The sequence below is a fragment of the Acomys minous genome (assembly GCF_964271855.1).
Source record: "Acomys minous genome assembly, chromosome: 10".
Lineage (NCBI taxonomy): Eukaryota > Metazoa > Chordata > Mammalia > Rodentia > Muridae > Acomys > Acomys minous.
Window position 1 is genome coordinate 74,475,990 of NC_140491.1, and position 24,464 is coordinate 74,500,453.

Genomic DNA, 24,464 nt, shown 5'->3' on the forward strand with positions numbered 1-24,464 from the left:
AAAGAGGCGCATCTGAGCATTAATGGCACGCAGGTCATGAAGCAGTCGCCATTTGCCTGATTTTTTCCTAATGACAAAAATTGGAGTGTTCCATGGCGAGGTGGAAGATTCTAAATGACCCAAGTCTATTTGTTCTTTGATTAATACATTAGCTGCCCTAAGTTTTTCAGAGGATAAAGGCCATTGAGGAACCCATATGCTTTCCTCCGTAAGCCAGGGTATGGGTATGGAACCCTCAATGGCGGCTAGGGAAAACCCAGGCCTTGTCTGTTAATCTTCCCTTTTTGTGGGATAGGGCTCAATCTCCCTTGCTCTTGCTTCCCTAGTCCTTTACCCTCCATGTAGCCCATTCTGTGCATCATGTCAATAGCTTGTGTTGAATATTCATTTGTAAGGGTTAGGCCTAGATCCTGTAGGATGTCTCTACCCCATAAGTTAACTGGCAGAGGGAGGACGTAGGGAATAAAACTGCCTTTTATTCCCTCCTCTGATTGCCAAGACAGAGATTTGGAGCTAATGGCAGGGCAGGATTCGTATCCAAGGCCCTGTAATGAGTGACTAGACTTTGTGGTGGGCCATGCTGTGGGCCACCATTCTGAAGAGATAATACTCCTATCTGCCCCAGTATCCAGGATTCCTGTAAATTGCTTGCCTTCAACCTGCAACTGCAGGGTAGGTCTACTCTTCAGGTTCATGACCAGATAGGCTGAGTCAGTACCTGAAGTGCCAAAGGAACCTTCTCCTCCAGGCGATCCGGTAGAGGGGAGGGTGTCATGAAGACTTGGTAGTAATAATAGTTGTGCTATGCGATCCCCTGGGGAGATGGAAAAAACACCTAGGGGACTAGAGCAAAGAACTTGAAGTTCTGTTGAGCTATTTTGGTTCACCACTCCTGGATGGACAATCAGCCCTTTTAAGGCAAGTGAGGGGCGGCCCAGAATGAGTCCTACACTATTAGGTGGCAATGGACCCCGGAAGTTCACTGGGACCGGCTGGATGCCCATAGATGGTATTAGTAAGAATGAGGAGGTGGCACAGAGGTCCAATCCTGCGGAGCCTCGCGTTGCTCGGCGAGCATTTCCGTGTTGCGTTGTGTCCCATACTTCTTGGGGCCCTGGGATCTGGGGCCCTGATAGCCGTTTTTTGAATTGACCTCCGCTTTATCAGTAGTCCTATCATGCTGAATGAGTCTGCCCTGAATGTCTCTAACAGAGCGACACTCATTAGCCCAATGATACCCTTTTTTGCATTTTGTACAGAGGCCTGGAATTCTTTTTTCAGAAGTAACTCGGCAGTCTTTTTTTAAATGGCCGGGCTTTCCACAATTAAAGCATGTAGGCCGTGAGCCCATACGGGGACGGCCCTGCCCTTGTAGGATGGCAGCAGCAAGACCGGCGTTTGTAAGTGGGCCTCCGGTTCCTCTACAAATTTTGATCCAATCAGTCAATCCCTTATTTCTTCTGGGCGTTATAATTGCTTTACATTCGGGGCTAGCATTCTCAAAGACTAACTGCTCAATCAGTGGCTTAACCCTTTCAGGGTCTCCAAAAATTCTGCTGGCGACTTCTGTCATTCTGGCAACAAAGTCTGAAAATGTTTCCTGAGGACCTTGTATAACCTTTGTAAGATTTCCTCCTGCTTCCCCCTTTTTGGATAGCAACTTCCATGCACGGATAGCCGCCCTCGATATTTGATCGTAAACTCCCCAATCGAAATTTATTTGATCATCTGCATAAGGACCTTGACCAGTCAACAGATTAAAGTTCCATTCCCTTTGATTGCCTTGTGCATTCGCATTGGCCCTGGCCTGAACCATGGAAGCATCATGCCATAAGGCTTTCCATTCCATATATTGTCCCATTGAGGGGAGTACAGATTTTACAACATTCTCCCAATCAGCAGGAGTCATGTGAGAGGTGGCAAGCCTCTCAAGTTGCATAATTGTAAAATTAGCATCAACCCCATATTTATTCACCGATTCTGCAAGCTCTTTAATATCTTTAAATTCGACAGGTGCATGAATTCGGCCGCCACCTTCCCCTTCTTGTTGAAAAACAGGGAAGGCTTGTGCCAGCAACTTTTGATCCTGTTTTGAAAAGAAGGATCTATGAGGGGGGGCCGCATAGGGCGGTGGTGCATTATGGTCCCCCAGATGTGTTGGGGCACTAGGGCGAGTCCCCACCTCAGAAGATGTAAGATTGCGCTTCCTACTTGAGACGCCCACAGACTTAATGGTAGGCGTGTCGTCAGGGCGGTACCGTTCACTTTCGTACCGAGCTGCCTCTTCCTCTAAGCCCACCTCTTCTGATGAGCTGAGGTGTTCGTCTGAACTGGAACTATCCAGCTCAAGAGCCTCTAACTCCTTTAAGGGAGGATACAGAGGCTTAGATTTGCTAGATGACTGTCCTGCTCCCATCTCACCCAGGGCGTTCTTTCCCTCTCCTAAGTCTTCTTGAGATTTTTGAAATCTCAAGGAGACCTTCTTTTTTGACATGTCTTTTTTACCTTTTTCATCCTGGCGCCTCTCTGGTTCCGTTTCTGATAGACTATCCTGTAACTCCCTGAGGGCATGTTGACTAGCTTTTACCAGTCGAGTATGAGGCTTGTCCGTTAGGCAAGAATGGATAAGTTGCCAGACACTTTCTGTGGGGCCGGCTACTCGGCCCTCCCTGGCAGCTGCTTCAATCTCTTTCCCCAACTTTTCCCATGATGGGACCGTCAGGGAGCCTGATATAGAGTACCAAGGAGCGATGCGATCTACCTCCTTACAGAAGTTTCGTAATACGCGCGTAGAGAGTTTTAAATCTCGCTCTCTCAGGAGTGTCTGTAACGACAGTGCCACCGAGTGTGATGCACCCATATTAGGTTGATTATGGCTTCACAGGACTAGCTAGGGAGGAGGGAGCTGGCCAGGGCTTATTTACGACCCCAGCTAATTACGGCTTCATAAAACTAAAACCCCCGCCGAAGGGATGGGCAGCAGCACATAAGGAGGAAAAATAGCACAATTGCCACAAAAAAGAAACCAAAAGCCTCTATAGCCCCGACTGTAGATGGAGACAGCTTTGAAATATCAACCCCAAAGAGATGATAGAACATACCTCTCGGAACCTTCCGTGGATCTGCAGTTCTGAATCCTGCTCCGTTACTGGAGGGTCTCCTCGGTGCCAGCGATAACAAGGCTCTCCCGGCGTCCCGGGTTTCGGCACCAAATGTCCCGCGCAGCCTCCTTGCCAGCAAGAAAGACGCGGGAGCCAGGATCCTTCTGCAGACAACTTTTATTGAACAATGAAGGAGGAAGACGCAGAGCACAAAGGGTGCCCTGCTTAAGTAGGTCCCGCGGCCACGGGGCAGCGTGTGCGAAACGGATTGGCTATTAGGTCTTCACCAACTATGACGCCCCGGGCTGGGCGGTGATCAAGCCTGGCTGTACAGCTGTCGCATGCGCACTGACTCGTTTATTAGGCTCATCCCAGACAAAGGAGATAGGAAATTGGCGCCAATTCAGAGCGCGGCTCTCCACACAGACAGAAACCTAGCCAGGCACACCAGTAGACTGTTCCCACACAATTAGGTTGGACTCAACTCATCTAAGCAGATCTTGTGAAAACCTAACTGGCAGCCAAAACCCAGCATGGGTTCCTTCACTGTTGGCTGGCACTGAACCATCCTGAGGGGATTGGGCAGAAGCCTAGCCAAACATCACAAGCCACAGGGAAGTATCTGCTCTCTGAAGAGGGACTGAACCTAGGCCCTATGCCTGGATGGATCAGGCAGAAGGCTAGCCAACTTCCATAAGCCAGTGGGGTAATGGAACTTCAGGTTAGAGTGAGGCTAGGCCCCCAAAGCACCAGTGCCTGTGGTACAGGGTTTTGAAAGCCCAGCCAAAGGTATGATAACCAGCTATACCTACATTACCTTGAACTGATCTGCGGGCTGCAGAGCACCAGCACCAGCCTCTCCTGACCCAGTTGGAGCCCAGGGCATGGAGGAAAGTCCCCTGGAGCTGAAATGAAATCACCTGCTTGATCCACAGAAGGGTTCACTGATCCCCACATGTGAGGATTCTTGACCTATAGATACTCACTAGCGAACTGCTCTCAATGACCAGTGAAGGACATGAAAACCTACCTCACAATGTCAGAGTAGCAATATGAATTAAAGCCTAGCATAAAAACAGAAACAACAAAAACCAAAACAATATGGCATCTCCAGAACCCAGCCCTCTCAAGGAATTCAACCCTGGGAACTCAAACACAACTGAAATACAATAAAATTATCTCAGATCCTTAGTAATGAAGATGATAATGGACAAAATGAATAAAATCTGTAAGTAAATGTAGGAAGATGCAGCTAAACAAATTGAGGATATTATAGAGGCCTGAAGAGAGGAAATAAAGATATCAGGAAAATAAAAACAATCAGATGAAGGAAATCAATAAAACAGTTCAAGATCTGAAGATGAAAATGGAAACAATGATAAAAGGACAGACAGAAGAAATCTGGGTACAAGAGAACTGAGAGAAACAAAGCAAGATGTGCAGAGATAAAATTATGTAACAGAATTCAAGAGATGGAGGGAAAAAACTCAGGTGTAGAAGATACAATTGAAGAACTTGATGCATCCATCTTGGAATATATTAAATCTGAAAAATTCCTGGTACAAAACATCCAAGAAATCAAGGACACCATGAAAAGATGAAATCTGTGGTTAATAGGTGTTGAGGAATGAGAAGACACCCGACTCCAAAGCCCAGAAAATATTTTCAACAAAATCATAGAAGAAAATTTCTCCAATTTGAAGAAGGAGATGTATATAAACATTCAAGAGGCCTACAGAACACCAAATAGAATAGACCAGAAAAGAAAATCTTCCCAACACATAATAATAAAAACGCAAAATATATAGAACAAAAAAAAATGTTTAAAAAATAGCAAGAGAAAAATGGCCAAGTAACATATATTGGCATACCTATCATAATTACTTCCGACTTCTCAGCAGAGACCACCAAAGCCAGAAGGGTCTGGGCAGAGAGGTCCTGCAATCCTCAAGAGACCACAGAAGCAAGTCTAGACTACTATACCAGCAAAACATTCAAAAACCATTGATGAAGAAAACAAGATATTCCATGACAGAAACAGATGCAAACAGTCTCTAGCCACAAATCTGGCCCTATACAAGTTACTACAAGGAAAACTCCAACACAAAGTGACAAATTACAACCAAAATAACACAAGAAGGAGATAACTTCACTGTTGTAAAAACATAACCACACAAAACCTCTAGCACAACCAACATCAAAATCATAAGATTTAACAGTCACTGGTCATTAATATCTCTCAACATCAATGGTTGCAACTCTCCTATAAAAAGGCATAGACCGACAAAGTGGATGCATAAACAAGACCCAACATTCTTCTGCATTCAAGAAACATAACTCTGCCACAAGGATAGACATTACCTCAGGGTAAAAGGCTGGAAAAAGCTATTCCAAGCAAACAGACACAAGAAGCAAGCTGGTGTGGCCATTTTAATGTCTAGCAAAATAGACTTTAAACCAAAATTAATCAAAATAGATGAGGAAGGATGCTTCATACTCATCAAAGTTAAAGTCAACCAAGATGACATCACAATTCTGGACATCTATGCTATCAATACTAGGGCACCCATACTTGTAAAAGAAATATTAACAAATATTAAACCATGCATCGATCCCCACACATTAATAGTGGGAGACTTCAATACCCCACTTTCACCAAAGGAGAGGTCAATGAAACAGAATCTAAACCAAGAAATAATAACACTAAATTATGTCATAAATCAAATGGACCTAACAGATGTCTACAGAACTTTTCACCCAAACACAAAAGATTATACCTTCTTCTCAGCATCTCATAGAACCTTCTCCAAAATTGATCATACAGTAGTTCACAAATCAAGTGTTAACACATACAAGAAGATTGAAGTAATGCCTTGTATCTTATCAAATCACCATGGACTAAAACTGGACTTCAACAACAACAGAAATAAGAAAAAGTCTACATACACGTGGAAAATGAACAACTCTCTTCTCTATGACAACTGTGTCAGAGAAGAAATAAGAAAAGAAATTAAGGACTTTTTAAACTCAATGAAAATAAAGTTACAACATACCCAAAATTATGAGATACATTGAAAGGAGTAATAAGAAGGAAATTCATAGCACTAAGTACCTTCATACAGAAATTGGGAACACCTCATATAGGCAAGTTAACAACACATCTGGAAGCCCAAGAAAAAAGGAAGAAGAAACATCAAAGAGGAGTAGATGGCTGCAAATACTAGAACTCAGGGGTGAAATCAGTAAATTAGAAATAAAGAGAACAATTCAAAGAATCAACAAACCAAGAGCAGGTTCTTTGAGAAAATCAACAAGACAGACAAACCATTAGCTAAACTAACTAAAAGGCAGAGAGGCACTATCCAAATCAACAAAATCAAAAATGAAAAGGGAGACATAGCAATAGACACAGAAGAAATACAAAGAATCAAAAGATTCTACTACAAAGGCTCATATTCCACAAGATTTGAAATTCTAAGGGAAATGGATAATTTTCTTGATTGATTCCAATTGCCAAATTGAATCAAGGTCAGATAAACAAATTAAATAGTACTATTTCTTCTACAGAACTAAAAGCAGTCATTAAAAGTCTCCCAACCAAAAACAGGCCAGGGCCAGATGCTTTCAGCTCAGAATTCTTTTTTTTTTTAACTTTAATGTGTATTCTTTTTTACTCATTCATTTATTTACTTATTTATTCATATTACATCTCAATTGTTTGTTATCCCATCCCTTCAATCATCCCATTGCTCCCTCCTTCCCACTTTCACCCTATTCCCCTCCCCTATAATTGTGACTGAGGGGGACCTCTTCTCCTTGTATATGATCATAGGGTATAAAGTCTCTTCTTGATAGCCTGCTATCCTTCCTCTGAGTGCCACCAGGTCTTCCCATCAAGGGGATGTGGTCAAATATGGTGCACCAGAGTTCATGTGAAAGTCAATTCTCACTCTTCACTCATTTATGGAGAATGTCCTGTCCATTGGCTAGATATGGGTAGGGTTTTGATGTTTACTGCATGCTTTGTCCTTGGTTGGTGCCATAGCTTGAGAAGAACCCCTGGGCCCAGATCTGCCCATCATAATGTTCTTCTTGTAGGTTTCCAGGACCCTCTGGATCCTTCTATTTCCCTATTCTCTCATACTTCTCTGACCTAGAGTCCCAAAAGGATGTCCTCACATCTATCCCACTTTCCTTGTAGGTGAAGACTTTCATGGGACATGTCCCTTGGACTAGTGTCTAGCTATAAGTGAGTATATACTATTTGAGTCTTTCTGCTTCTGGGTTAACTCATTCATTATGATCATTTCTAGTTCAATCCATTTATCCGCAAATCTTGGAAATTCCTTGTTTTTAATAGCTGAGTAGTATTCCATAGTGTAAATGTACCACAGTTACATTATCCATTCTTCTACTGAGGAACACTTAGGCTGTTTCCATGTTCTGGCTATTATGAATAAGGCTGTTATGAACATGGTTGAGCATATGTCCTTGTTGTGTGCTGGTGCATCTTCTGGGTATACTTCAAGGAGTGGAATAGCTGGGTCTTGAGGAAGCCCTATTCCCAGTTTTCTGAGATAGTGCCAGGTAGATTTCCAAAGTGGGATGTACTAGTTTTCAGCTCAGAATACTACCAGATCTTCAAAGATGAACTAATACTGATACTCTTCAAGCTACTCCACAGATAGAAAAGGATGGAATATTACCAAATTCATTCTATGAGGCCACAGTCACCTTGATACCTAAACCTCATGAAGACCCAACAAAGAAAGAAAAATTCAGACCAATTTCTCTTATGAACATTGATGCAAAAATGCTCAATAAAATACTAGCAAACCAAATAAATGAATGCATCAAAGATGTTATTCACCATGACCAAGTAGCCTTCATTCCTGGAATGCAGGGGTTGTTTAATATACGGAAATCCATCAATGTGATACCATATATAAACAAACTGAAAGAAAAAAAGACACATGATCATCTCTTTAGATGCTGAAAAAAGCATTTGACAAAATCCAACACCCATTCATGTTTATAGTTTTGGAGAGAGCAGAGATACAAGGCACACACCTAAACTTAATAAAGGCTATATACAGCAAGCATATAGCCAACATCAAATTCAATGGAAAGATACTCAATGAAATTCCTCTAAAATCAAGGACCAGACAAGGCTGCCCACTTTCTCCATGTCTCTTCAATATAGTTCTTGATGTTCCAGCTAGAGTAATAAGACAACAAAAGATCAAGGGGATCCAAATGTGAAAGGAGGAAGTCAAATTGTCCCGGTTCACAAATGATATGATAGTATGCCTACATGACTACCAAAATTCCACCAGAGAACTCCTATAGCTGATAAACACCTTCAGCAAAGTGGCTGGATACATAATTAACTCAAAAAAGTCAGTAGCCTTCCTGTATACAAATGACATTGGTGCAGAGAAAGAAATTAAGGAAAGTATCTAGTAGTAACTCTAACCAAGCATTTGAAAGACTTGTTTAAAATAAACTTCAAACCTATTAAGAAGGAGATTGAAGATGTACATGGATGAGGAGAATTAACATAATAAAAATGGCCACCTTACCAAAAACAATTTACTGATTCAATGCAATCCCTATCAAAATACCTACACAATTTTTAAAGACAATTCTCAGCTTCATATGGAAAAACTAAAAACCCAGAATAGCTATAACAATCCTATACAATATCAAAAATTCAAGCGACACCACATGCTGGTGAGGATGTGGGGCGAGAGGAACACTCCTTCATTGCTGGTGGGAATGCAAACTAGTACAACCACTTTGGAAAGCTATCTGGTGCTATCTCAGAAAAATGGGAATAGGGCTTCCTCAAGACTCAGCTATTCCACTCCTTGGAATATACCCAGAAGATGCTCCAGCACACAGCAAGAAAATTTGCTCAACCATGTTCATAGCAGCCTTATTCATAATAGCCAGAACATGGAAACAGCCTAAGTGTCCCTCAATAGAAGAATGAATAAAGAAACTGTGGTACATATACACTATGGAATACTATTCAGCTATTAAAAACAAGGAATTCCCGAAATTTGTGGATAAATGGATTGAGCTAGAAATGATCATAATGAGTGAGTTAACCCAGAAGCAGAAAGACTCAAATGGTATATACTCACTTATATCTGCATATTAGCCCAAGGGGCATATCCCACGAAAGCCTTCACTTACCACGAAACTGAGACAGAGGGGAGGACATTCTAGTGGGACTCTAGATGAGAGAAGCATGGGAGAATGGCAAAGTAGAAGGATCCAGAGGGTCCTAGAAGCCTACAAGTAGAACATTATGATAGGCAGATTAGGGCCCAGGGGTCCCGCTAAAACTAAGGCACCAGCCAAGGACAATACAGGCGGTAAACCTTAAACCCTTACCCAGATCTAGCCAATGGACAGAACACTCTCCACAGTAGAGTGGAGAGTGGGATATTACTTTCTCACATACTCTGGTGCCTCACCTTTGACCATGTCCCCTGGAGGGGAAGACCTGGTGGCACTCAGAGGAAGGACAGCAGGTTACCAAGAAGAGACTTGATACCCTATGAACATATACATGGGGAGGTAATCCCCCTCAGGAACAGTCATAGGGGAGGGGAATATGGGGAAAATGGGAGGGAGGGAAGAATGGGAGGATACAAGGGATGGGATAACCATTGAGATGTAACAAGAATAAATTAATAAAGGAGAAAAAAAACCAATCCTATACAATAAAATATCCTCTAGAGGGATCTCCAAACCTGATCTCAAACTGTACTATAGAGCAACAGTAATTAAAACAGCATAGTACTGTCACAGCAATAGGCTGGTTGATCAATGGAATTAAATTGATGACCCAGAAATGAATGATTTTTGACAAAGAAGCCAAGTCTATTCAATGGAAAAGGGATAGCATCTTCAACAAATGGTGCTGGTCTAACTGGATATCTACGTGTAAAAAAATGCAATTAGACCCATATTTATTACCATGCAAAAACCTCAAGTTCGTATGGACTAAAGACTTCAACATAAAACCAGAGACACTAAATCAGTTAGAAGGAAAAATGAGGAAGAGCCTGGAACATATTGGCACAGGCGACAACTTCCTGAACAGAACAACATAGCATCAACAATCAATAAATGGGACTTCATGAGGCTGAGAAGCTTCTGTAAGGCAGAAGACACTGTCAAAAGAACAAAGCAACAGCCTACAGACTAGGAAAAGATCTTCACCAACCCTATATCTGACAAAGGTCTAATATGCAAAATAAATAAAGAACTTAAGAAATTAAACACCACCAAACCCAATGACCCAATTAAAAAATGAGACTCAGAACTAAACAGAAAATTCTCAACAAAGTGGAATAGCTGGGTCTTGAGGAAGCTCTATTCTCAGTTTTCTGAGAAAGCGCCAGATAGATTTCCAAAGTGGTTGTACAAGTTTGTATTCCCATGAACAATGAAGGAGTATTCCCCCTTTCTCCACATCTTCGCCAGCATGTGCTGTCACTTGAATTTTTTATCTGAGCCTTCTGATCGAATCTCAGAGTCATTTTGATTTGCATTTCTCTGATGACTAAAGACATTGAGCATGTCTTTAAGTGTTTCTCAGCCATCCGATAATCCTCTGGTGTTATCAGGTATGGGGGTCTCTGATGGTCAGAGGGTTTAGGCATATGTTTAGGCAATGGGGCTTCACCCTAATCCCTTCTGCTGGGTTCACTGACTATGTTGGCTCCCAGGTAGGCCAGGTTGCTGGGGAGTGTGAAGAAATGTATTAAAGCAGAGAGATGCTCTGGTGGGCTTGCTTGCATCCTCTGGGCAGAATACAATGGGAATTTGGTTCTGTGCCCAGCCCAACTTACCTCTGCTGAGATACTGTCTCTGATGGCTCTATATTTGTCAACTGAGTATATCAGGCATCTGAGGAGCAGGCAGAAATATACCAAACAGAGATGTGCTCCTGCAGCCTTGCTTGCCTCCTAGGGGTAGAGAACAATGAGAAATGCTGTTGTTTTTGTAGTACAGAGCTCTCTCTGTGTGCTCAGGTGGTCAAAAACCAACTGCTAGCTAGGCTTGTGGTACAGGAATTTGGAGTGCATGGGGCAGGTAGCCATGCCTGCAAAGACCTGGAACTTTTCTGTGAATCATTCATGTGTCTTAAGGCCAGACCCAGCTGACATCCACCTAGTTTGGACCCTTCTCATCTGGTTGTCATCATTACTGGTATTTTGGGGTTCTTGAACCAGACCTTAGGTCTCTGTAAAGCCACTGCTGTCCTGCTGATCAAATGAGGTGTGTGTTCAGTGCTGTCATCTTGGATCTCCTAAAAGAAAGTTTAAATCCCATTAATTTTATCATAATTCATAATCCAGCACAAGATATAATTGAGATAATCATATATTGTTTTATTTGTTATTATATTTATACCAAATAACTTATCATTTCCCTGACAATTCTGATAAATTACTAAGGGTTTGAAAGCAAAATAAAATAGATAGTTATAGGTGGAGGGGTCTTCTGTAATGGGAAGATCAAGAGTGGAAGGAGATGGAAGAGATGGATAAACAAGAAAATATAAGAAAAGACAAATTTGATAGGTAGTATGGAAGCACAATATAGTAGAAGCTTTCTAAAATACATACATACATGAGGGTGATCTAAAAATTGCCAAAAAATCTGGAGATAGAGCCCCAACTAAACATCTCTTGTCACCAAATGAAGCTCCTAGTTCCAAGATTAAATTACATCTAATTTACTTGTTGACCCAAGGGTCCCATGGGGATGCCCAAACAACCCAGGCTGTTGCCAAGACAATTGGTTGCTCTCCAGAAACTGACAGCAAGGTCTTATTGCTGAAGGCAACACCTACATAACTCATTAAATACAGAGAAGTCAAGCTTGTGCCTACATAAATAAATAGAGCCTTCACCCAATGAATTAGTGTTTTGTGTACCAGAAGGTACTCTGTACATTACCAAAGGAGAAGCATAAACAACAACCCAATTGCAAACTCTTCAGTCTATAATGGTGTCCTGCCTGAAAGATTGGCTAATGGTGTCACAAAACTTGTGGTAATAACCAACCAAATAATCTGATTTTACCTTAGGCCTACTCCACAAGATGCACCCCATGCTAACACTGCCTGGGTTACCAAGAACTTGAGACTAGATAATCCAGCAACCTATAATAAAGCCAAATAATATTGTTCTGCTAAAAGAATTAGCAATAAAATTACTCCTGACAACACTGTGCTAGACCACAGATCAGTGCCTTGTATACCCATCACTTGGAAAGCATGCTCCTGCAACAGATGGGAATAAACATAGAGATGCACAGCCAGACAATATGCCGAGAGTGAGAGACCTCAGAATACTCAGCCCTATATGAAATGTTTTCATCAAATAGCTTCCTTTAGGCTTCAGAGAATCCTGTAGAAGAGGAGGCAAAAGACTATAAAAGACAAAGGGGGTGGAGGATACCAAGAAAACAAGGCCCTCTAACTCAACTTCATCAAAGCTAATATGAACTCACAAGAGATTCACAGTATGCACAAGGCTTGCACAGGTCTACATTGGGATGGGGTCTAGAGATGAAAGAAGTAGACACATGGCCCTATCCCAAACCCAGACACTGTCTCTAGCTGATAATTACTTGCAAATGAAACTTTAGGTGCCCCCAAGGGAGTCTCACTGTGGAAACAAATTACTCTTAAGTGTACGATACATGCCCAGCAGTAAGTAGCCAAGAGAAAACAAACTCAATGGCAGCTTTGGGGGTTCCTTGTCTCATAATGTCATGTAAAGGCTTTCTTTTTCTTTTTCTTTTATTATTATTATTTTTGTTTTATACTCTACAGGTTCCAATATGTATTATGGTTTCCAGTTTTGAATTTTTATGGGATCTTGAGTGTACAAACTAGTGGGTCTCTGCCTCTATAAATTTTTTGTTTATTTTCTTAGACTCTTCTGTTTGGCCTATTTTGATTTCCTCTTTTTGTTTTATCTTATTATATTATATTATTATCCCTTAGATGTCTTTTTATTTTGTAATAAGAGAGAGAAAGGGGGTAGATCTGAGTGGGAGGAGATATAGGGAGAAAATTATAATCAGGTATGCTGTTTGAAAAATCTATTTTCAATTTTTAAAGAGAAATGTGTTGCCTATGTCAAAGATGAATAAAATGGCCAAAAAGAAAACTATTACAATGACCCTCAAGTTGGCAGCGCCCAGCAAGCACTGTATCTGATCTACTGCATGGAGACCTGGGACTTGAATGGAACCACAGACTATTAAATCCAGAGAACTTTAGGTGAGTGGGGTCCTGCACAGTGTAGACCACTGGAAGGCCTGGCCCCGGGTCAAGTAACAGTCCACTGAGGCCATGAACCCACTTTCGAGATGCTCCTATGGAACCCATCTGTAGGCTGCAGCTGACAGATAAAGCCCTAATTCAGTGTGCGTGTCGGTACCAGAGCCCTTGGCCTGTGGAAGTCATAAGGAAACAGGGGGAGCTGCCCTTGGTCCCATCCACCTGCCCTACACAAATTTGCCAAGGACACCACTCCACATGGAAACACAGGCAACTGGGTCTACCTAGCTCAGAGAGAGTGTACGCAACCTGCAGTGCCAAACCGGGCACAGAGCACAGGGTGCTGAGCTGCTTGGGTCCACCTAGCTCAGAGAGAGCAGCATGCAGCCAGCAGGGCAATACCAGGCCCACATTGTAACAGAGCACAGGGGACAGAGCCTGCAGATCCAAGCAGTTAGATCCCAGCAAGGACACTTCACACATCCCTGGCAGGATCTCTCATGGGGCTGGGTCCACCTAGCTCAGAGAGAGTGGTGCCCAGCTAGTGGGGCCAAACCAGGCCCACATTGGAACAGAGCACAGGGTACTGAGCTGCTTGGGTCCACCTAGCTCAGAGAGAGTGGCGTGCAGCCTGTGGGGGCCAAACTGGGCCCACATTGGAACAGAGAACAGGGTACTGAGACTACAGATCCCAGCAGTTAGAACCCAGCTTGGACACTACACACAGCCCCAGCAGGATCGCCCACCCTCTTGGGAAAGGCTGGACACCCCAGAGGTATCTATATACTGGTCTAAAAGGTACACATTGCTCAGTGGGTCTGAGCTGGGCAAGGTCTGGACTACCGGTCAGCTGGAAGTGCAGACAACTGGAAACATCTTGCCCAGCCAGAGCTTGCCAGCCTCGATCTGAGACCCCATAACAGCTGGCCTGAATCAAAACACTAACATGAAAGGGACCAGTCAAAAGCCTAATTCTGCTGACCCAGCCCAGAGCCTAAAGTGTAGAGCAAAATCTTCAGGAGTGGAAACTAGGTCACCTGCCTGTGTCAGGGAAAAACTCCCTGATCCCCACAGGCAAGAGCACGTGACCTATAATCATTCACCAAGTACCCACTCTCAACAACCATTGAAGGAAACCAGAAGCCACATCCTATTAACAGAAACAGCAAAATGTCTAAAAGACAGCATAAGAATGCAAACAACAAAACAGCTCAGCACCTCCAGATCCCAGCTATCCCAAAGAAAACAACCTGGAGAACCCAAACACAGTCAAAATACAAGAAAATTACCTCAAGCCCTTAGTAAGGAAGATGATAATGGAAGAAGTGAATGAAATCTGTAAACAGCTGCAGGAGGATGCAACCAAGTGAGTGGAGGACATAAAAGAGTCATATAGAGAGGCACTGGCAGAATCTCAGGAAAATACAAACAGACAGATGAAGGAAACCAATAAAGCACTTCAAAATCTGAAGACAAATACAGAATCTATGATAAGGGAACACACAGAAGAAAAATGTGACCAAAAGACCATAGAGAAGAAAGCAACCAACAAAGAGATGGCCTTCTTAAACAGAATCAAGGAAATGGAGGAACAAATTTCAGGACCTGAAGGTAAAATCATAGAACCCAAAACAACCATCAAAGAAAATGCTAAATCAGAAAAGTTCCTGGCATAGAACATCCAAGAAATCAAGGACATCACAAAAAAAAAAGAAACCTGAGAATAATAGGCATTGAGGAAAGAGAAGATGCCCAACTCCGTGGCCCAGAAAATATCTTCAACAAAATCATAGAAGAAAATTTCCCAATCTGAAGAAGGTGATCCATATGAATATGCAAGAGGACTACAGAACACCAAATACAATCGACTAGAAAAAAAACTCTTCCCACCACATAATAATAAAAACACAAATTATACAGAACAAAGAAAAAATATTAAAAGCTAGAAGGGAAAAAGGCAGAGTAACATACAATGACAAACTTATCAGAATTACACCCGACTTCTCAGCTGAGACCATGAAATGCAGAAGGGCCTGGATAGAATTCCTGCAAACCCTAAGAGACCACAGATGCCAGGCTAGACTATTGTACCCAGCAAAACTATCAATAACCATTGATGAAGAAAACAAAATATTTCATCTCAGGAACAAATTCAAACAGTACCTATCCACAAATCAAGCATTACATAAGTTACTAGAAGAAAAACCCCACCACACAGGGATGAGTTACAAACAAAACTACACAGGAAATTGATAACTACACCATCACAAAATCACAACCTCACAAACTCTCTATTGTAACAAGCATCAAAATGAAGGGACTTAACAGTCACTGGTCATTAATATCCCTCAACATCAATGGTCTTAATTATCCAACAAAAAGACATAGACAAACAGAATGGATGCATAAACAAGACCCAACATTCTTCCGCATCCAAGAAACACATCTCACCCACAAGGACAGACATTACTTCAGGGTAAAAGGCAGAGAAAAAGCTATTCCAAGCTAATGGTCACAAGAAGCAAGCTGGTGTAGCTATCCTAATATCTAATAAAATAGACTTTCAATGAAAATTAATCAAAAGGGATGAGGAAGGACACTTCATACTCATCAAGGGTAAAATTAACCAACATGACATTACAATTCTGAACATCCATGCTCCAAATACAAGGGCACCCTCCGTTAATGAAGTTTAAGTCACTCATCGATCACAACACATTAATAGTGGGAGACTGCAACACCCCACTCTCACTGAAGGATAGGTCATTGAAATAGAAACTAAGCCAAGAAATAACATCACTAACCAAAACCATGAATCAAACGGATCTAACAGATGTTTACAGAACCTTCCACCCAAACACAAAAGACTATACTTCCTTCTCCACACCCCATGGAACCCTCTCCAAAATTGACCATATAGTAGGTCACAAAGCAAGCCTCAACAGATACAAGAAGATTGAAATAATACTTTGTATCTTATCAGATCACCATGGAAACAAAACAACTGTCTACTTAATGACACATGGGTCATGGAAGACATAAAGAAAGAAAGAAAAGACTTCCTGAAATTCAATGAAAATGATGGAACAACATACCCAAATTTGTGGGATACATTGAAAGCAGTGCTAAGAGGAAAATTCATGGCACTAAGTGCCTTTAAAAGGAAATTGGAAACATCCCACATAAGCAACTTAACAACACATCTGGAAGCTCTAGAAAAAAAGAAGCAGAAACACCCAAGAGGAGTAGAAATCTGGAAATAATCAACTCAGGGCTGAAATCAATAAATTAGAAACAAAAAGAACAATTAAAAGAATCAACAAAACCAGGAGCTGGTTTTTTGAGAAAATTAACAAGATAGACAAACCATTTGCCAAACTAATTAAAAGGCAGAGAGACATTATCCAAATCAACAAAATCAAAAAATGAAAATGGAGACATAACAACAGACACGGAAGAAATACAAAAAATCATAAGATCCTACTTTAAAGGCATATATGCCACAAAATCTGAAAATTTAAGGGAAAATGACAATTTTCTTGATTGATTCCACTTGCTAAAATTGAATCAAATCAGATAAACAAATTCAATAGTCCTACATCTCCTATAGAAATAGAAGCTATCACTGATATTCTCCCAACCAAAAAAAGTCTGGGGCCAAGTGGTTTCAGCACAGAATTCTATCAGACCTTCAAAGATGGGATAATACCGATACTCTTCAAGCTATTCCAAAAGATAGAAATGGATGGAACTTTACCAAATTCTTTCTATAAGGCCATAGTCACATTGATACCTAAACCTCACAAAGACCCAACAAAAAAGAACTTTGACCAATCTCTCTTACGGATATAGACACAAAGATACTCAAAAAAATACTTGCAAAACAAATACAAGAACATATCTAAGATATCATTCATCATGACCAGGCAGGCTTCATTCCAGGCATGCAGGGATGGTTTAATATACAGAAATCCATCAATGTAATCCACCATATAAACAAACTAAAAGGAAAAAACACATGATCATCTCCTTAGATGCAGAAAAAGCATTTGACAAAATGCAACATCCATTCATGTTTAAAGTGTTGGAGAGACTGGGGATACAAGGCACATTCCTAAACATAATAAAGGCAATATACAGCAAGCCAATAGCCAACATCAAATTAAATGGAAAGATACTCAAGGAAACTCCTCTATAATTGGGGACCAGACAAGGCTGCCAACTATCACCATATCTCTTCAATATCTTTCTTGAAGTTCTAGCCAGAGCAGTAAGACAACACAAGGAGATCAAGAGGATCAAAATGGGAAAGGAAGAAGTCAAATTATCCCTATTTGCAGATGATATGATAGTGTACATTAGTGACCCCCAAAATTCTACCAGAGAACCCCTTTAGCTGATAAACGTGTTCAACAAACTGGCTGGATACAAAATTAACTCCAAAAAATCAGTAGTCTTTCTATTTACAGATGACAATTGTACGGAGGAAGAAATTAGGAAATCTATGCCCTTCACATCAGCCACAAGCAATTTAAAATATCTAGGAGTAACTCTAACCAAGCAAGTGAAGGACTTGTTTGAAAAAAAAACTTTAAGTTCCTAAAAAAAAGATATTGAAGAAGACTTGAGAAGATGGAGGGGTCTTCCTTGGTCGTGGATCAGAATTAACATAGTAAAAATGGCCATATTACCAAAAGCAATTTAGAGATTCAAAGCAATCCCCATCAAAATACCTCTACAATTTTTAAAGACATTGAAAGGTCAATTCTGAACTTCATATGGAAAGACAAAAAACGCAGAATAGCAAAAACAATCTTATACAATGAAAGATCCTCAGGAGGAATCTCCATACCTGATCTCAAGCTGTACTATAAAGCAACAGTAATTAAAACAGCATGGTACTGGCACAGCAATAGGGTGGTTGATTCATGGAATTGAACTGAAGACCCAGAGATGAATCCACACACATATAATCACCTGAATTTTCTTTTACAAAGAAGTCAAATCTATTCAATGGAAAAAGGATAGCATCTTCAACAAATGGTGCTGGTCTAACTGGATGTCTATGTGTAAAAAAAAATACAGTTAGACCCATACTTGTCACCCTGCACAAAACTCAAGTCCAAGTGGATTAAAGACCTCAACATAAAACCAGAGGCACTAAATCAGTTAAAAGAAAAAGTGGGGAAGAACCTGGAACACATTGGCTCAGGAGACAACTTCCTGAACAGAACACCAACAGCCCAGGCCTTAAGGTCAACAATTAATAAATGGGACCTCATGAGACAGAGAAGCAGGAGACACTGTCAAGAGAACAAAGCGACAGCCTACAGACTGGGAAAAGATCCTCACCAACCCTGCATCTGACAAAGGTCTAATATCCAAAATATAGAAAGAACTCAAGAAATTAAACACCACCAAATCAAATAATCCAATTGAGAAATGGGGAGCCAATGGCACTTGGAGAAAGGATAGCAGACTACCAAGAAGAGACTTGATACCCTAGCATCATATTCAGGGGGAGGAGGTCCCCCTGAGTCACAGTCATAGGGAAGGGGAATAGGGTAAAAGCAGGAGGGAGAGAGGAATGGGAGGATACATGGGATGGGATAGCACATGAGATGTAATATGAGTGATTTTATTTAGTAATACACTTCCATGGGTGCAGAAACAAGGGACTTTGCTATATGCAAGGATTGAATTGTTGTTGTCACCAATTTCTTGGCAACCTCACATGCAGTGGAATTTAGTTTCTCTAACTTCCTTTCCACATTTCAATTTTATCATTGTCTTTGAGCCTTTACTGTACCTAGTTTCAACCCATGACTTCATTGGCACTGAGTAGTTAGCTGGTCTCCAGGCATGATTTCTGAGCAGATCTTGAGTTCAATTAGAGAGCTCTTGGTTACTGCCATGTTATATGTGCCATCAAAGCACATGTTTTGTACCATGCTGGTCATTATGTGGTTTATAGGCTAAATGTCATACTTTTCACTACCAATGTTCTCTTCCAGTTATACAGAACATTTTTGTCTACCTAATCTAAAAAAAAACTTATATGTGTACTGTGGTAGTTTGAATAAAATTGGCTCCCATAAGCATAGAGGGGAGTGGCACTATTAGGAGGTATGACCTTGTTGGAGTGGATATGGCTTTGTTGGAAGAAGTGTGCTGCCTACAAATAATGATGTAGAACTCTTAGCTACCTCTCCAGCACCATGTCTGCCTGCATGTTGCCATGCTTCCTGCAATGGTGAAAATGGACTAAACCTCTGAACTACAAGCCAGCCCCAAATTAGATGTTTTGCTTTATAAGAGTTGGAATGCTCACGGTGTCTCTTCAGAGCAATAAAACACCAACTAAGGCATATTTTGGTACCAGGAGTGGGGAATTGTTGTGATAGGCTTCACTGTGTTTTTGTAACTTTTAATTAGAAAATCAGTTGAATACTTTAAGTGGGCCTTAATGGACCATCCTAGTAAGAACATGAAGGACAATGGTGCTGAGGGTGATTTGAACAGTGTGATCCTGGCTCAAAAGGTTTCAGAGGAAATGAATGTTAGTATGTGTCCTATAGACTGTTCTTGTGTTGTTCTGGTAAAGAATATGTCTGCATTCTGCACTTGTACAAAAAATACCCAAAACCCAAAAACAAAAAAACAAAAACAAAACAAAACTACCCGAGGATAAGTTGAAGAGTGTTGGATTAAGTGCCTTTGCAGAAAAGATTTCAAAACAGCCTAGTGTGGTCTCTGTTGTGTGGTTATTAGTGACCATGCTAATCCAGATATATAAGAAAAAGGAGCAAACCAAGCAAGAGAAAATACAAAATAGTTCAAGGAGGAAATAGACATAAGGAAGCAGAATGGAACTGAATCCTGTGTTCAAAGAGATAAACAAATTAAAGAAAAACCTGATGTTAAATGAAATAAAGGGAGTGGTAACATCTGGGCAAGACCCACCCAGCTAAACTTACAACTTGTAAAAATGAATTAAAGAAAATCTTAGGGCCAGGTGTGGTGGTGCATGCCTGTAATCCCAGCTCTTTGGAGGCAGAGGCCAGCAGATCTCTAAGTTTGAGGTCATCCTGCTTCTATAGAGAAAGTTCTGGAACAGACAAGCTTAGACAGTGAAGGAAACCATCAAAACCAAAAATCTGATACCGATGTAAGTGAACAAGAGGCCCATGTTCCAGCCCCAGCAGTAGCAGATCTTGGCAGCTTGGGCCACCTGGTTGTGGCTTTAAAATCAAGGATAGGAGAAAGGGCTTATGGAATCTCTCTCCACGACTAAGAAAAGCTGCCAAGGTGAGGCATATGGCATGAGTGTTCCTGCATGGAAACCCAGAGAGGCCATTATGTTAAGCTGTGGAGGTGATGCCTGGATTGCCTTGGAGGCTTCAAGATATTGGAGATGCCAGAGTCATGAGATTCCAGACAATGAGAGCTGCTAACAAAGAGTGGAATAAGCCCAAGAGAAAGGGATGCATTGCAGTAACAAAGCTGGAAGGAGTTAAAGATCTGAAGAGCATTTTGACATCAGAAATGGAGGTGCAGAGTTTGACGTTTGTCCAGCTGTTTTTGATCCAGCTTTGATCCAGTGTTCTCTTACTATGATCCCTCTCCTTGGAACAGTATGTATATCCTGTGCCATTATATGTTGGAAGTATGTGATTTGCTTTTTTCATTTTGATAAGAGAGGCCTCTATAGGTGAATCTCAGAAGACTTTGAACTTTGAACTTTTAAACAAGTCTGAGACTGTTCTAGACTATGAGGACTTTTGAAATTAGACTAAATGTATTTTGCATTATGATATGGCTACAAGCCTATGGAGTCTAGGGAGTAGAATATGGTGGTTTGAATAAAAATGGCCCCCCATAGACCCAAAAGGAATGCCATTATTAGGAAGTATTACCTTGAATAAGGTGTGGCTTAATTGGAGGAAGTATGTCACTAGGGGGAGTTTCTTGAAGGTCTCAGAAGGTCAGTCCTCGTCAATGTGTCTTGTCACTTTTTGCTGTTTATAGATCCAGATATAGAAGTCTCATCTACCTCTCCAAAATCTTGCCTGCCTGCATTCTGTCATGCTTCCTGCCATGATGACACTAGATTACATTTCTAAACTGTTAGCCAGCTCCAGATAAATGTTTTCCTTCATAAAAGTTGCCATGGGCATGGTGTCTCTTCTCAGCAATAAAATCATAAGACAAATCATCCATAGTCAGAAACTTCATTTCCATCCTTTCAGTTTAATAATAAAATAACTTCAATAAAAATGTCCCCAACACCTGACTGCTCTTTATCAGACTTTCTAGGAATTTACATCTTTCTAAATCTAACTTTTTGTTCTCATTGAGAGAAGAAGTACTTATTTCTTTTTCTGAATATTCTTTTCCTTTTTAAATATCTTTTTTGTTTTATGTTTTCTTGAAACAGGATTTCTCTGTGTAGCATTGGATGTCCTTGGACTCACTCTGTAGATCAGTCTGGCTTCAAACTCAAAGAGATCTACCTGCCTCTGCCTCCCAAGTGCTTGATTAAAAACATGTGCCCCACTCCTAGCTTAAATATTATTTTCTAAGATGCTGACATAACAAACATACCTGGTTGTTTCTTATCAGTGACCACTTCTCAATTGTTTTTGCTTTCCCAACTCCAAGACTCTTACATTTCACCATGGTCACCTATTTAAGGTCTCATAGAATTCTCTTCTTCTCTACTAATATACTACAAGATATTTATTTATCAAGGTTACACATCACCTACATTTTGTCTTCTCTGATATTTTGAAATCCAGATAGAACTTCTTAATGAGTCTCAATGTACATGAAATACATCTAATACAGATCACGAAATTAACATGGTAAAAAAAATACATTTATTTTTGCCTTACAAAGAAACCTACAAGAGCTCAATGTCTCACAGCCTTCCATGGATACATAAGTGAGACATATCATGGCCAGTTCATTATTTTCCCTCAAGCATGACAACCTAAAACATCAGAGTGTCTAAACTGTTTTACTGCCCATAAGCCCAACCCTGATCACTTTCCCTCGGTATGAGAGAAACTGTGAAGTCTCCCATCCAATGTTTGTTGTCAGAGGCCTATTGGGTAACAAAATTGAAGGAAAAATATGGAACAGCTCTGGCACAATAAGGACAGAAATTATCATTCCCATAGAAGTGGAGACTATAGATATATTGCACATTCTAAAGAGGTTTCATCAATTTTGTGATTTCTTTAAAATGTATTATTCTGGATAATAGTTTGAAATTCACTTTGATTTCTGTCAGACAGAATATGAGCCAATATCATGAAAATGATCAAATATTTGTAATTCAACCTGCCATGCTACCATTTGGATTATTGTCTATCTCATATGCTGCTATACATGAAAGACATTTAGGTTTAGTGACCTTAAAATAGCTTGACAATTCCAATGAGAAAGTGACCCAGGATCATTTGTTCATGAACTCACTTATTTCCTAATCTAACAATGAGAGAGTTGATAGCAAAGATTATTCTATACAGGTATGATTCATATTCTTTATTAAGAGTACATGTCAACTAATTGAAGTGGTCTCAGATTACCCCTTGGTTCTCATAAAATGTGTCATTCTTTGTTTGTCTGAGAGCCAGGATGAGAGATGGAGCTTCCTAACAAGCCTCCATAAAGCTCCTTTAACATCCTGGTTCCTGAGGCTGTAGATCAGTGGATTTAGCATAGGGGTGATGAGTGTGTAGAAGATGGCGACCTGGCGATCCTGGTCTAAGTCATAGTTGGATGATGGCTTAAGGTACATTCTAGCCAGAGAGCCAAAAAGGAGGAGCACAACCAGAATGTGAGAGCCACATGTGGACAGAGCTTTGTTCAGGGCAGCAACTGAGTGCATGTGGGCTATGGCAACTCCTATGCGGACATAAGAAGCCCAAATGAAGAAGAAGGGGCTGCCTACCACAGCTACACCCTCAGTGAAGATTAACATCTCATTGACCACCGGTCGAGTACAGGAGAGCTTCAACAGAGGAGTGATGTCACAGAAGAAGTGGGTGATCTGATTGCCACAGAAGATTAAACGAGTGACCAACACACTGTACAGGAGACTGTTAAGGCTGACCACCACCCACGAGGTCAATGTTATGCGTAGACAGAGGCTATGGCTGACAATCGCAGAGTATCTTAAAGGGTCACAGATGGCAACATAGCGGTCATATGCCATGGTGCCCAGCACGTGAACTTCCATGCTGCCCACTGCCATAAAGGAAAAGAGTTGTGTCATACAGCGGTTATAGGAAATGGTTCTATTTAAAGAGAGTGTGTGCACCAGCATCTGAGGCACAGTGATGGTTGTTAGAGATATGTCAATCAAGGAAAGCTGGCTGAGAAGGAAGTACATGGGGGTCTGAAGCTTGGGGTCTGAGCAAGCAACAATTATTAGCAGAGTATTGCCCAAAACTGCCATCAGGTACATGACAAGGACAATTCCAAAAATAACCGGCTGCATCTCTGGCCGGCTGGACAAGCCCAACAACACAAATTCAGTCACTTCTGTCCTGTTTTTAGAGGCCATAAGTCATGGTCTTCATAACCTGCAGAGAGGAAAGACCAGAGTTGGAAAAGGAAGAGAAAGGTGCCAAAGTTCAAACAAATCTCAGAATAAGAATCTGTTTCTACCTTTAGCATCAAAGAACTCACTTTGTTCTTTTGGTAATAGTACTCCACCAAGTCAACTGAACTAACCAGGGATGAGAATTCCAAGTGAGATCCCTGACTTTATCATGACTGTATTTTCATGAACATGGACTCCCCAGCAGGTGGAATTACCACATATTTTAAAGTCAGATTTTCACTATAAGTAGGAAACTATTCTTCTGTGAAATTAGAGACATTGACATTTTGTTGAACTAATATACTTGTATATAACTAGAAAATAATGTTAGAATAAATAAAACTGTGGAAGAACAAATACTTAAATGGTCCTTACCGATTTTTGCCTACCTCCATATTTAATCTCTGCTTTTCAGAAGTCTGTACTTCTATGCTTC

General features: G+C 40.9%; 2 protein-coding genes across 2 annotated transcripts; both read right to left on the reverse strand.

Annotated features, from left to right (window-relative positions):
- Nucleotides 1–1,012: 1,012 nt before the first annotated feature.
- LOC311607304 (endogenous retrovirus group K member 24 Gag polyprotein-like) lies at nucleotides 1,013–22,095 on the reverse strand (the record flags this gene model as incomplete). The annotated part of the gene is made up of 3 exons (XM_084798970.1): nucleotides 1,013–2,824; nucleotides 3,102–3,275; nucleotides 22,021–22,095. 3 exons carry the CDS (start codon nucleotides 22,093–22,095, stop codon nucleotides 1,013–1,015), a joined length of 2,061 nt encoding a protein of 686 aa, XP_084655096.1.
- Nucleotides 22,096–23,005: 910 nt separating this feature from the next.
- LOC311607305 (olfactory receptor 1J2-like) lies at nucleotides 23,006–23,989 on the reverse strand (the record flags this gene model as incomplete). The annotated part of the gene is made up of 1 exon (XM_084798971.1): nucleotides 23,006–23,989. The coding sequence occupies one exon, from the start codon at nucleotides 23,987–23,989 to the stop codon at nucleotides 23,006–23,008; it is 984 nt and encodes a 327-aa protein (XP_084655097.1).
- Between the last annotated feature and the right edge of the window lie 475 nt (nucleotides 23,990–24,464).